Genomic DNA, 13,782 nt, shown 5'->3' on the forward strand with positions numbered 1-13,782 from the left:
TGCTTCGGCCGCGTCTCTTGCTTGGAATGAACATCCCACCTCATCCACATCGGCTCTGCTTTGAATACATACTCAAAATAAAAAATGTGGGACGCAATGACGTGTGATGTGTTGCGTTGCTCACTCTATTTTTTGCCTCTCCATATTTGCGCCGGCATAATAATCCACAAAAAAGTATGGCATACCACCCGTTCTATCATGCGTCTAGTCCGTCCAGCTCTATCAGCTTCGCAACCAGCTTGATCACTTCGTTGTCTGCGAGATCTAGTCCAGGGTTCTCAATCTTCATCGCAATCACGTCATCGACCATGCCCCTGAGTCTCGACACCAAAACTCCCAACCGCGCCCAGCCTCGAAGGCGCACCCATTCGTCGACCACCAGTCCTCTTCCCAGTGTATCCAGACTGATGGCACCAGAGAACAACAGCAAAGTGTAGGCGTTGAAAGCTATTTGAGAATCAGCAAACTTATCTTCGCCTTGATATTTTCAATGGAAACTTACGTGTGAGGTCTCGGATGAATGTCTTGCTGGTGGAAATCATAGTAAAGTACGACATGAACGAGGCGTTACCAGTGAACCCTTGACTGCCGAAAAGCGTACTGCTGGGATGCACAAACACTCGGCCCTGCTCTTGAGCAAAGTACTTGATCAGCCGCGCCTCCGGATCCAACTCCTTCGCACCGGAAACCGTGCTAGTAAACTTCTTGTCGGGATACTGGATCCGCGCAATCTGCGGGTTGAACGCCGAGGCCGTAATCGCACGTAAAAGAGTCATGCCGGATTTGCTCTGGCTCTGAGCGGCGCTGGACTTGCTCGTCTCGACGATACCAATCTCAGCGAGGGCAGAATAGTACTGCATTCGCGTTGCCGATATGTCATTCAGCGTAAGCCACGAGAGGAAGTTGTCGTCGCAAAAGTTGCGAAGTTGCCGCTGTCCTACCCCATCGCCGCGCATCTCGTCCCACTGCTTGAACGCCTCAAGATCGGTAAGCAGGTCGCCGTCTCCGTTCGAAAACTTCATGCGCGCGTCCTTGGCCTGGTCGCGCTTATCCGGAGGCGACATGAATGGACTGCGGGTGCTGAGAATGGCGGCAATCGTGACCGAGTCATCCAAGCAGCCAAAGATGGCACCGTACACCATGAGTTTTGCGCATCGCAAATCGGCGGGGATCATGGCTAGTTGTTGACCTAGTGCGGTCATTTCGTCTCCGTCCAACGCACCCATTCTGCGCAAGAGCTTGATCGCGCCATCAACGGCTGTGCTATCAGGCGGCGTAGGCGACTGTGAGAGGAATCCGGCCACGTTCCTCATACCCATGGCTCGTACGGACAGACACATCTGCTCCAACGGTACTCTTCTGATTTCCGGATCCGGTCGCTCAGCCATCTGTTGCTCGAGATTCTTGGTATACAGCTTGTAGCACTTGCCGGCCTGCACTCTGCCAGCACGACCACGCCGTTGCTTACACGCCGCGCGAGAAGCCCAGTTCTCCTCCAACTTTCTCATGTTGTTCACGGGGTCGTATGTAGTCTCCTTCACCTTGCCGCTGTCGATAACGGCAACAATGTCGTCAATCGTAATTGAAGTCTCCGCCACGTTGGTAGCAACGACAATCTTTCTCTTGCCATGCGGCGGACTGGCAAAGACCCGTTTCTGCTCTTTGGTCTCCAGTGAGGCATGCAGAGGCAGAACGTGTAACGAGGAGAAAGACCGCAGGACGCCACACGCCCTGTTGATCTCGGCCACTCCGGGTAAGAAGATGAGGACACCGCCCGACTTGCCCGTATGAGATAGATCCGCGTCAATCTCCCGTACGGTCTCTGCCAGAAGGTCGTAGTTGATGCGATGGCCCAGCTTTTGAATCACCTTGCCCATGGCGTCGCCTCGTCCGCCATCTCCATCAATCATGTCACCTCTGAAGCCCGTCATGTTGATGATATCGTCTAGGTAGAAATCATCAACAGGGTACGTTCTTCCAGCAATCTCCACCATGCCGACGTCCAAGCCTTGGGAGGTGAAGTAGTAGTTGAAAGATGCGGCATCAAGCGTGGCGCTCATGAGGACCAACTTCAAGAGGTTCTTCCTCGTCTTCATGACCTCCCTGACAATGGTCAGAAGGAAGTCTGTATCCAGACTACGCTCGTGCACTTCGTCAATGACGATGTGACTGACGTCTGCCAGCGACGCCGCAACGTCTTCAATCTTTCCACCAGAAGTTTGCAGCCTCCTCAGTAGCACACCAGTCGTCACGAATGTGATTTTTGTGTTGTTGCTTCTACGGTTCTCGCCGCGAATGGCGTAACCGATTTCGTCTCCAACTCTGCTACACCGTTCCTCGGCCACACGGTCGGCCAAACCAAGCGCGGAGATTCTCCTGGGCTGTGTCACAAGCATATTGACGCATTTGCCCAGGCCTCTGTTGTACAGGTCGTCCAGAATGAACTGCATCGACTGCGTTGACTTTCCGGAACCAGTCTCACCACTGATGATGGTAACGTGGTTGTGTTCGACGGTCTGAACAATCTTGTCACGAACCTGCCACGCAGGTAACTTTTGACGCTTCGACATCATTTTCTCCCACGCTGGATCCTCCGTCCTTCTCAACCAGTCATCTCGTGATCGTTCGTCAGGTGTCCACGAGATTGGCTTAGGAGCTCTCTGGGATTTGTTCGAGGCTCTCTGTGACCGGGCTTCGTTGGGTACCTCGGAAGCCGTCGAGGCTACTGCTGAAATGTCCAACAGTTTGCCTGGCCGTTCAATTATGTCGTTGATATTTTGCTGAATCCAGTCAATGGCAACAAAGACCTTCATAGGCTCCTCCCAGTAAGAGTCGTCTAGATATCCAATCGTCTGCTTGATTATCGACAGCTTAATCTGCGCCGGGAGAGGTGCCACAACGGCAAAGTTGAGCTGGGCAGGGTAATTCGGCGTCTTGCGAACTTGAACGGCTGCATCTACCGGCTTCCCTGCGTTCTTGACCTTTTCAAGCTTTACTTGGATGATGTCCACCGATGTCTTCTTGAAGAGGTCGCCGAAAGAAGACTCCATCGCAGAAACTTCATCTTCCCAGAGCTCATTCGCCGAGACACCCGGGGGAAGAAGATCTTCCGCGGTCGATCGCGACTCGTCTCCCGACACTTGCCCCAATAGGCGGAGCTGAAGGAGCTCGGCTGCCCGGCCTTCGCTACCGCCAGCCTCCTCGAGGACGCGGGCGCACAGGTCGAGGGCGTAACCAGATTCTGAGAGACGTTTGATGACAGCTTCTTTCTTGAGATCCATGGACGCGACCGAGATACCCGCCGCATAGCTCTCCGGCAGTGCCCATCGCGGCAGATCATCCTCAGGAACGTGAATCAACAGCCACTCGAGCGTTTCCTCACGGTCCTTGCAAATCTCTGTAGCCTCCTCAACGTGACTTCGTCTGAATCCCAGCTTGCTGAGCTCGTCGACAATCGCCTTTTTCTGAGCCGCTGGTATTTGAATCTTGTTTGGGTTCCAAACAACATACTTTTGAATCAGTGCCTCGACCTGGGTTCGCGAACGCTTGCCCATCTCAATCTTTGGCGCCGTCACCCAGCCCTTCATAGCGTTTGCGCCGGCTAGCCCAGATGCGCCAGGCATAGACTTTGCCTTCTCCTTGGCCGCCTCCGCCTCCTTGCGCTTCTTCTCAGCCGCGGCCTTGGTGTCCTTCCTCTCCATGAGAGTCTTGAACGGGTCCGCGTCGTACATCCACGCCTTGCCATCCTTGACGTCCTGCTTCTTGATTTCCTGGAAATCTTTCCACATGGACTTATAGTCGGGCGGCAGCACCATGTGCTTGTTCTGCATGCTGCACACCCTAAAGAGGGCATACGTGGCCGCGGCATGCCTCGCCTCCAGGGCAGTCGGCCTGGTGAGCAGATGTTTGAAGTCCGGCGCAATCTTGAACGAGTCCAGGGTCATGAGCTCTTTCGTCTTCGGGTCCTTTGCGCTGAGGGTGATGAAGCAGGCATATCCCTCCGGAGTCTTGCGCATGTCGTAGACTGGCTTCTCCCACTGCTGCTTCTGGCAGTACTCATTGAAGAGGTTCTGCGGCAGCTTTCCGGTCCATGACGACCCGCCAATGATCTGTTTGACGGTGGGCTTATTGGCAGCTGGACCGGCGGCCTGCTCCATGAGCGATAGACCGCCAGTCTTCTTGCCTTTGGCGCCGTCTTTGGAAGACGATGCGGCTGCTTGCGCCGCTGGGGCTGGCGCGGCGGCCTTGTCCTTTCCCTTGCCTTTCTTAGGCGGTGCCATGGTTTGGTGGCGTGTCGAGGTGTTTGTCTAAGGGCAAGTCTGAGCCATGGAAAACGCTGTTGGCGGTGAAGACGAGAACGCAGTCGGTCTATCGTGAGCCACCTCAGAGTAACTGCGCGAATGAGCTCGTTGCGATGTCACTGAAAGCACTGGGAAATTTTATTTGCCCGTGGATTTCCCAGGTTGATTGGGGTGGTTGTTGGAGCCCAGTTGCAGAAAGCCACTTGCCGTTAGCGGTTGCAGAGGCGGTTTGCAGTGGCCACTCAGCGACCTTGACGTTGATGGCGGCTGGCACTGGATGGAGGGGCACGGCTTCTCCTGCAGCTCCCCCGCTGTGGGTACCTCGATTATATTCTTTGAAGGGTCCGGCCGGATCTCTAAACTGCCTGATGCACATTCACATTTGTTGCCGTACCCTGGACATACAAAGCCTTTGGTCGCAACGAGACCGCAGACCGCAGCTTTGAAGCTACGGAGTCTTCGTTACCACTGTACTTCGTATAAAGAATGGCTCATTGAACACAGCGCACACTCTGGGCCACACGCAAAGCCTTTCCCACACCCAGCCTTTAAACATCCCACCAGCAAGACAGACAATGGCGGGCACAGACTCGGATCCTGAAGACGCCATCACCAAGGATGAGATCCAAGGGACCGCCGCCGCGCCTGCACAACCGCGAAATGCGTGTAAGCCATCCTACAGAAATCTTCCCCGAAACCTCGCAAGCATTCTGACCTTCGCGCCCCCCTAAGTCGCAGAGCTCATGACACGAAAACGCAAGCCCGAACCGACCCCAGAACCTCCCAAGGCTTATTCTCGAAACAAGCCCCCTCATACAAGCCGCGATGGCCTTGGTGTATACATCGAAAACCCGTCCTCCTTCCCTGCCTCGCGAGTGATCTACCACAATGACGATTTCGTCGCCATCAACGACCTGTACCCGAAAGCCAGCGTCCACACGCTACTGCTCCCTCGATCCCCCAAATACACCCTCCTTCATCCGTTCGAAGCCTTTGACGACCCCGAGTTCTTAGCGACGGTACAAAATGAAGTCTTGAAGCTGAAGGACCTCGTAGCCAAAGAGCTACAGCGACGGTTCGCAACGGAAAGCAAGGCCGAGGCAGATCGAGAAGCCGTGCTCGACGGACGCGCAGAGCCGACAGGCGCCAAGCTTCCCCAGGGCCGTGACTGGCCCGCCGAGATCATTAGCGGCATACATGCACATCCAAGCATGAACCATCTGCACGTCCACGTACTTTCGCGAGACATGTATTCAGTGTGCTTGAAGCATCGCAAGCATTACAACTCCTTCAATACCCCTTTTCTGGTCGATGTTGGCGATTTTCCACTGGCCCCGGACGACCCTAGGCGTCATCCCGGCCACGAGGGCTACCTCATGAAGATGGACCTTGTTTGCTGGAGGTGCAAGGATAACTTCAAAAACCAGTTTGCGAAGCTGAAGGAGCACCTCTCCCAAGAATTCGTCGAGTGGAAAAAGGAGTAAAGACGGTAAGACCATAACTGCGATATACAGTAGCGCAACAAGGGGGCAAATGAGGAAAAGCAAAGCGTGGAGCAGCACAACCTCGGCCCAAAGACGGAAGGTTGCGTCTTCACAATAACAACCATAGAAGGGTGGAGACGAAATAGTCTCGTATTCAGCAAAAAGCATGGTATCTCAGTAACGGTCAGGGCCTCGCATGTCGCGCGGTCTGCAGGCGGGGGAGGACCAGGACCGTCATCGACACCAAGCCCACTAAACAAATTGGAAGCGATACCCCAACGCCTTCTTATGTTTTCCCCAGTGTCCGCCAGACGAAAAATCCCAAGATCCCGTGCGAAATGTAGCAAAAAGGTCTTCCCCTTTCGTCCGTTGTATTACTGTGGATGAAAAAATTTCGTGGTCAGCCGAATATTCCTCGTATCATTCTCGATGGCAGCCAAGGACGCACCTCTTCAGCAGAGTCCGCGGCGTCGGAGGGCGACTTCATCGCGGCGTCTTCCTTAGTTTCCTGTGCTTGATGTATTAGTGAGCCGACGTTCATACTCGTACACGAGCCGGAAGGGGAGAGATCTTGAGCTAACCTTCCTCTCCGTCCTCCGAGTCGGAATCAGCGGGCAATTCCTCTTTGGCAGCCTTGCCCTTCTTGGCAGACTCGGCCTTGGGTGTAGCGGCGGCGTCAGACTTGCGAGGACGGCCACGGCGACCACCAGCGCCGGCAGACTTTGGTGTAGCCTTCTTGGGCGTGGCAGACTTCTTGGGAGTAGCTGCGGTTGCGTCGTCGGCCTTCTTGGGTCTTCCGCGCGTCTTGGTGCCAGTGGTACTAGGTGCGACCGTCTTCTTCACGCTTCCGCTACCTTTTGGGCGACCACGAGGACGTCCCGTGGGAACGTAGGGCGTCTTCTTCTGGCCATCGGCTTTGGGGGGTCTACCCCGACCGCGCTTCACGGGTTCCTCAACGGTTGGCGCCATTGTAGATTGTGTGTGTTAAACGAAAGTTATTTGCGAAGAAAAAGAAAATGTGGGAAAGAATTACGCAGGAAATCAGAGATCGTGAAAAGCCCCTCGAGGTACTGTACAATTCTTCTCCGCGACGATCGAAGAGAATGGGGTTCACGAAAAAGTCTGGGAGAGAGTGAAGCGTGAAGGAGAGAAGACGCAGAAAGCGGGCAGACAAGTCCCAAATGTGCAATTAAGGTCCGATGCTCATGGTGCGGAAGTGACCCTTGCGGGTGGAAAGCGCGTTTGCGCGTCACTCTCGCGCACATGGGGAAGCTACTACCTTAGGTTCGTTGAGCACCAAAGGTAGGTACCCGCTTCTGGGGTAGGTGCCTCCCAGGAGTCCAGGACCACCCAACTTCAGACTGAAAGCTCTTGCACCAAGAACCAGGAGATGCATCTACATTTAATGATATAATCTTGCAATAACCCAATCTCTCCCAATACATCATGTTTTGTTATTAAAAAAAAAATTGCAAATCAAAATTGCACTTTCCACTGGTCCCATGAACAAAGAACACTCCGGTCCCTACTCTGGCACAAGTAATCAGAGTGCTGACCGCATTAAGGTAAGGTCAGGGCCCTGAAACCTCAATTGGATGCGTCGCAGGCCAGATCATGCAAGGTAGACTTGCTTTTCGTTGTTGAAGTGATTGGCAGTCACATATCTATGCTGGGAGTTGACAAACTTTCAGGCGAACGCAACACTTAGTCTCTCACAAGGCTTGGTGTACGGACAACAGCTAATAACAAGCTCTTGGCAGCCCATTCTTCCCTTATTGTCGTTAGTTGCTAGTGGAACAACCTCAATGGACGAAATATCCAAGGTGTCGTTCACATATTCTTGAGAGTACATCTTTAAGGCGATAACAAAGCTCCAGTAATTCCTACGGGAGTCGCCAACATCGGCTTCTTGCCTTGTATGTAGCTATTGTACAGTACTTTTGTTTTCCTTCTCCAACGTCAACTCAATGTGAACATCCTATAAGCTCTTTTCCAGCTTGTTGGGCTCTTCAAGGTTGCCAATCTGTGATCGCATGGTTGCTATCTTGTCCAACGTATCCACGTTCTTAGGCGGCTCGCTTCGTAGAGGTGCTACGTTCCTACTCGCCCTTCTTGAGCTTGCCACTGGCACCGCTCTTGACGCGCTTGGCAACAGGGCGGTTGATGTGGTGGTCGGGGATCCAGCTCTCGTCGTAGCTCTTGCCAGTCGAGGAGGCAACACCAGTGGTGTCAGCCTCAGCCAGAGGCACGGTGACACTAACAGTGCGCGCCTTCTTGGAAGACTTGGCCTTCTTAGCCTGGGGGAAGAGGGCTTCGATCCAGGTCTTGTAGACAAAGTACAGAGTACCAGCGAAGGCACCAGACAGGAAGAGGTAGAGGAAGATGCTGCAGGAGATGTCAGCGGTTGTCATCAAACCATAATGGCGGTGCATTGGTTGTAGAACTCACATCTGAGGGTCAAAGATGCTGGTAGGGGGCTCGACAATGGCGGCGGTGGAGTTGTAAGCCTGGACCTGGAAGATATCGCCCTTGGAGTTGCTCACGACAGCAATAAGCTGGAGGAGAACATCCTGGGGGTTGGCGTCGAGAGCAAAGGAGTAGGGAACAGCCTTCTTGTCGCCAGCCTCGATGGTCAGGTCGTAGCGGGCAGCCGTCAGGTTGCGGATGATGCTGTCACTGGGAAGGGAGTCCTCGGGAAGCTCCTGAGTGGAAGACAGGGTGCCGCCAACCATGGCGACCTGAATCGGCGCATCCTCATTGTTGGTGAACTCGATCAAGGCCTTGGTGGGGTGGCCATTAACGATCTTCACACCAAAGATGTCAGCATCGGGGAAGGTGGTCTCGATGTCAGCCTTGAGGGTCGGGGGAACAGCGTCGGTGTCGACCTGGTGATGGTTAGCAATGAGCATCAGGGGTGCTAAGATGTCAAGAAACATTACGTACAGGGGCCGCCTCGGCAGCGAAGACGCCGGAGATGGGCAGGGCCAAAAGGGCCAGGAGCGAGGACCTGAGATAAACCATTGTAGTGACGACGAGGGACAAGCAGTTGGACGCGACGTGACCAGTTCAACGATCGCAAGCAAGGTTGACTGGAGTGGGGGAGAAGGGAAAGGAGGAGGGAGGTAAGGAGGAAGATGGGAAGTGGCAGATGGAAGATGGAGATGGAGACAGATGGAAGGGGGGCTGGGGCAAACCCAATTCAACTCAGATCGCGTGCGTCTTTGCGCTGAGGTGTCAGGTTGGATAGGTAAGGTGGGCGGGAAATAAAAGTGTGCGTGAGGTGGGTGATTCAGCAATGGGAAAGAGAGGCAGACTGGACAACCGTGGACTGGGAGGCGACAACAGCAAGGTGGCCTCACAGCAATCGATCCACCACCGCCTTGGAGAAAAAAGGGACCTCCCTCGCACCGCGGCCACGGCCTCGTCAATTGAGCTGTTGGCCAATGAAGGGCCTGACGCACTGCGGAGCTACCCCATGGTGCAAGTGCCACATGGAGAACCAGCCACCAGCTTCCAAGCGAGTGGGGCACCTCAAGCTTCCATAGCTGGCGCGCTGGGCAGCTTGACGACCCAATCATAGCTTCCCTCGGCCAGGGAAGGGAGCTGTACTTCAACGTCAATAAGGTACCTTGAGGTAAGTATGAAGGTAGATGCCGGTATGACTTCCAGGTTGAAGATAGCACGAGAGTGCCAAGGTGATACTCGCGCCCAGCCAAAATCTTGAAGTAGTGCCCTCCACACTAAATGACTTCATCAAAGCATTAAATCAACGGACCAAGAATACTGTCAAGATATTCATTGCCTCCTTACCGACCCGACTACCGTGACGCCGCCATCCATTGTGGCCATCTCAGCTGATCCTCTAGCTGAACTGTAACAGTACATAGAAAATGCAAATCCCACCCCCTTTGCCAAAGGATTATAAGTCATACACAAGTTATTGCCTCGTCCTAAACCATCCCTCAGGCAGTCATCATAGTTTGTGCCTGTTCATCTATGCCACACCTCCACGGATCGCGCTTGCTTTTGGTTTCGGTTCTGGTATGTTGCTCCTGGAAGCCACGCCCATCGTCTGCAAGGTTTGTTTGCCTTGCCCTCTAGAGGAACCTCCCTCCAACGCCAAAACAACCTGGCCGCGTAGTAAAGAAAAAACAAAATCGACTCGGGCCAACCGAAAAGTAGTGAAAGGCTGAGCAAGAAACCAGTCATTGGTATCGTCAAGTCGTCCAGTGTCGTCAACGGACCGCGCGGGCGGTCTAAAAAATTGTGTAAAAAGAGTTGCCGGCGGTTCATCAGTCGTTGCGTCTAAAGCCCGGACCTGTTGTCCAGCCGTAATCGCAATCGTGGTATTATGATAGCCGCCGCAGTTGCAACCAATATCGCGTCGGGTGTCGCTTAGGAGAAGAAAAAGGTCGTTGCATCGAGCCAAGTGCCCCGCGGGCGCACGGGGAAGTCCCTCACATGATGCGTCATCGGTGGTCGAGCACAATTGTCCCACTAGCTCTGGAGCTCGACCATCGGCTTGCCATGATGAGGTTGGCCAGCGTTGCCGTCGATCTCGGCAAAGTCATAAGCCGCCGCACGGCCTGTAGACTGGCGAACAGCGGGCAGGGTGAAGCCCTTGGCAATCTCCGTCTCAACGTACTCAGCAGCGCGCTTGTATCGCTTGTCAGAGTATTTCTCAAAGACCGCAAGGTGGTGCTTGCGTGGGGTGTAGCAGCACTCGAGGATCATGGTAACGAGGTTCTTGAGCTGGCCCCAGGTGTATCCAGAATAGTGGACATGCGCAGGAGTCTATTTTCATTGTTAGCGGCTTGGTATTATAAACCTGTTGGAGTAGACATACCCAGTCACCCTTCTTCAGGATCAAGCGAGACAGGCAGTGCGCGGCAGCAGCGAGGAAGCTGGGAGGGCTCGCAACGAAGCGCTCGTCCATGATGGTCACCTCCAGAAAGTACTTGGCCAATGTGCGCGTCTCCAGGTCGTAATCATCCGCCTTGCTAACGCGACGCAAGAAGCTCATCGGACCAGGGAAGCCGAGCTCGAAGCTCAACATGCTAAGCATGAAACGCTCAGCCTTGAGGATCTCGTCAACCTTGTAGCCGTTATCTACCATGAAGACGATCTCCTGCAGCGACGGGCAGTTGATCTCCTCGTACTTGGAGGCAACGAGCAATGCAGTTGCACCAACGAGCTGAAGCTTGCCGATCGATACAACCTTATACGAGAGGAAGCGATCGATGTAGTTGACGGTCAAGAAAAGCGTCTCCGGAAGCAGGCTGAATCGGTGGTGAACTTGAACGAGCCAGTCCATCAAGACGGAGCGCATGGACCATTGAATCTCGGCCTGGTTGTCCATGTAGTGAGGGTCAGGCAACATTCTCATCTAGAAGTATGATGATTAGTAGATGCCTGTCTGAAGGCTATGCGGGGCATACAAACCTCAAGCTCCCTCATGTACTCAAAGATGTCATCTCCATACTCTGCAACCATGCAGACATCCCAGATCTCGTCGTCAACCTCCTCCTGGGTACGGGTACTTTCGACGATGGCACGGGCAGTCTCCAACTCTTGCTCGACCTTGTCGGTAATCTTAGGAGCGAGTATAGTGGTTGCGCCGCCCGTAGTAAGGTCGCCGCGGGAACGGTATGAGTGGGCAGTCGTGTAGCCCTGGTCGTCGTAGAGCTCTTCTTCGTCATCCTCGTCCCAATACTCCTCCGCCTCCGACATGTTTGGAACACCCAGTGATTCGGAAAGAGGCTCCAGGGAGCTAAGCTTGTCAACGGCAGCATTCGATGATACAATATCCTCAGGTAGTTCGCTATCCGGAACGTCCAGCGAGCGTCTGTGGTAGGGGCCGTGGTACTGTTCTTCGCCAATGTGCTCGACGGCATCCTCGTAGGTAGCCTCCGTCACATCATCCATAGACTTCCAGGCTGCCGCAGCAGGAGCAGCGTGTGCAGGGGCTGTGGTCAGCTTGCTTTGTGTCCGTCGCAAAACATGCGCAGCAGGCTCCTTCTTAAGCTGAGGCTGAGACTTGTGGTGACGAGGCTGTTTGCCAGAGGTTGACTCTGAAATGGGGTCCTGGGCCACGAATTTGCTCTTGGAGGGACGAGCCTCGTAAAGCTGAGCAGCGGAGGATCTCTTGGCAATCTGCTTGTTCTGAGTCTTGGGCTGCTTCCACTCCGCAGTCACGGGTCCGTTCTTGCTGCTGAGGGCTGTGGCCCGCTGAGCGGCCTTGAAGAATCCATCTTTGCCATTGACCGCGTTCTCCTTGTTGTAGATGTGATCCACAGCCTTGCCCTTACCCGCAGTCTGGTCGCTGGGAAGCGAGATCAGGTTCTTCACGGTGTTGCTGACGTCGCCGAATGCGGTTCGCTTAGCAGCAACCTGCAGAGCGCCGTTGCGAGGCATGGCTTGCAGGTTACCGGTAGACTTGTGTCGCTGGTGAAGAGAATCGTGTTTCGAAGGGATGATGTTTTCGTTGCCACCTGGGTGGACTCTGAGGCGCTGAGGCTGTTTGAGTCAAGTTAGTCGATAGTTTGAGAAAGTCGCCCTTGCTTGGTCCTTGGGGCGAGGTACGCGGGCGTGGTGGTTACGAGGGAGGATAGTGACTTACTCTAGCGTCCATCGCGACTGCTGGTCTTGTAGATAGCTACCTTAGTGCTGCTGGTTGAATCTGCTCGGGAGGGCACCTTTGTGGGGCAGTGAAGAATTATGAAGGCGCGCAGTGGATGTTGATGTGATTATCGTGGGACTGAGAATAATTGCGCGTGGGATAGCATGTAAACACCGCAGTGACTCGGTTGGCCGTGTTGTGGAAAGTCGTGGTCCCCAATTGCTGCCGATCAGATACGGGCACGGTTGGTCAGAGTGAAGGGATGGGCGAGGGACGGGAGATTGCGACGGGTAGGGATATAAAAGAAGGGAAGGTCGGTTTATCTCTGCGGGATGGTAGAGGATAAGAACCAGACCCGGGCTGCCTCGACAACGACCAAAGTGGAGGAAGGATGGGGACGGGGATGTAGAGTTTGGAAGCAACTCTTGATGGGAAGAAAAAAAGGTCTCAGCCAAAAAGCTGCACGATGGGTAACTGCCACGGCGGGCGGCTTATGACCAAAAACGGCCTGGCAAGGTTGGAGCGGCCAGAATGTGCAGTGGACTTTTTTGGGTTGTTTACTTCCGTGTTTGTCAATACAGCTGAGAAATCCGAGGTACGCACCGGAGACGCGGTACCAACGCGCCACCTCATTGGCTGAGAGCGATGGAGCCCTATCGTTGGCCGGTCGATGGGTGGGTCTCGGCATCATCGCCGCGGGGCCAATTGAGCTCACTTCGTACGTTCGTATGCATTTACCTTACCTTACTCCGTATGCTTCCTTCCAATGGGCTCTGTCTCCGATACCATGTTTTGGACAGCCCATGTCTCTACGCAACAATGCGCATGAGCAAATCCGGGGACCTATGCTCGAGCAATGCGTTGCGAAAGCAAGGCACGAGTCTTCTGTCATCGTTTCACCTAGACCACACAATTCACTACCACACCGTCCTAGACAACCATCGTTGTTGTTTTCCAACTTCTGTATTGTTTGCGCCAAATACTACCTGACTATCTTCCCAGACCAATCTTCTACAGCGAGACGCCGTTCGTCACCCGTTTCGATAATCTCTCCCCTTTTCCAAGCTCGACACTCCCTTTACCAACGGCTTCTTACGAAAATCCTTTGTCCATTGTGCTACTGAAACCCGCAACGTCTACCATTAGCTTGGCTCCCGCTCGAGAACACAAAGGCAGCCGACCCACGTTGGCCTCTAGAACGTTGGGCGACTCGTGGAAGGAACGCCATAGCGGCCCAGAACAAAAAGGCATACGAAACGCATCGCTTCGAGGCTCGAAGTCGTTAAACGGTTCCTGACCAGCCAAGCCTCGCCTGCCGTTGTCCTCTCCTCCGGTCTTTCAGCTCTGCAATCCAGCCTATCCAGAAGAAGCCACGCCC

At 54.1% G+C, this 13,782-nt stretch overlaps 6 protein-coding genes across 6 annotated transcripts; 2 read left to right on the forward strand and 4 right to left on the reverse strand.

Moving 5' to 3' along the window:
- Positions 1-196: 196 nt before the first annotated feature.
- CPAR01_08740 (helicase associated domain-containing protein) lies at positions 197-4,280 on the reverse strand (the record flags this gene model as incomplete). The annotated part of the gene is made up of 2 exons (XM_060493007.1): positions 197-447; positions 503-4,280. The coding sequence occupies 2 exons, from the start codon at positions 4,278-4,280 to the stop codon at positions 197-199; spliced, it is 4,029 nt and encodes a 1,342-aa protein (XP_060349377.1).
- A 596-nt stretch (positions 4,281-4,876) lies between these two features.
- Positions 4,877-5,785, forward strand: CPAR01_08741 (HIT domain-containing protein; the record flags this gene model as incomplete). The annotated part of the gene is made up of 2 exons (XM_060493008.1): positions 4,877-4,967; positions 5,034-5,785. 2 exons carry the CDS (start codon positions 4,877-4,879, stop codon positions 5,783-5,785), a joined length of 843 nt encoding a protein of 280 aa, XP_060349378.1.
- Positions 5,786-6,185: 400 nt separating this feature from the next.
- Positions 6,186-6,754, reverse strand: CPAR01_08742 (AT hook domain-containing protein; the record flags this gene model as incomplete). Its single annotated transcript, XM_060493009.1, has 2 exons — positions 6,186-6,298; positions 6,367-6,754. 2 exons carry the CDS (start codon positions 6,752-6,754, stop codon positions 6,186-6,188), a joined length of 501 nt encoding a protein of 166 aa, XP_060349379.1.
- Positions 6,755-7,884: 1,130 nt separating this feature from the next.
- On the reverse strand, positions 7,885-8,806 carry CPAR01_08743 (signal sequence receptor alpha chain; the record flags this gene model as incomplete). Its single annotated transcript, XM_060493010.1, has 3 exons — positions 7,885-8,170; positions 8,234-8,670; positions 8,729-8,806. The coding sequence occupies 3 exons, from the start codon at positions 8,804-8,806 to the stop codon at positions 7,885-7,887; spliced, it is 801 nt and encodes a 266-aa protein (XP_060349380.1).
- A 1,476-nt stretch (positions 8,807-10,282) lies between these two features.
- Positions 10,283-12,416, reverse strand: CPAR01_08744 (cyclin domain-containing protein; the record flags this gene model as incomplete). The annotated part of the gene is made up of 4 exons (XM_060493011.1): positions 10,283-10,579; positions 10,632-11,171; positions 11,228-12,301; positions 12,405-12,416. 4 exons carry the CDS (start codon positions 12,414-12,416, stop codon positions 10,283-10,285), a joined length of 1,923 nt encoding a protein of 640 aa, XP_060349381.1.
- Positions 12,417-12,870: 454 nt separating this feature from the next.
- On the forward strand, positions 12,871-13,701 carry CPAR01_08745 (uncharacterized protein; the record flags this gene model as incomplete). Its single annotated transcript, XM_060493012.1, has 2 exons — positions 12,871-12,999; positions 13,339-13,701. The coding sequence occupies 2 exons, from the start codon at positions 12,871-12,873 to the stop codon at positions 13,699-13,701; spliced, it is 492 nt and encodes a 163-aa protein (XP_060349382.1).
- Positions 13,702-13,782: the final 81 nt, after the last annotated feature.

This window comes from Colletotrichum paranaense (assembly GCF_030867605.1).
Source record: "Colletotrichum paranaense strain IMI 384185 chromosome Unknown Scaffold_6.1, whole genome shotgun sequence".
NCBI lineage: Eukaryota > Fungi > Ascomycota > Sordariomycetes > Glomerellales > Glomerellaceae > Colletotrichum > Colletotrichum paranaense.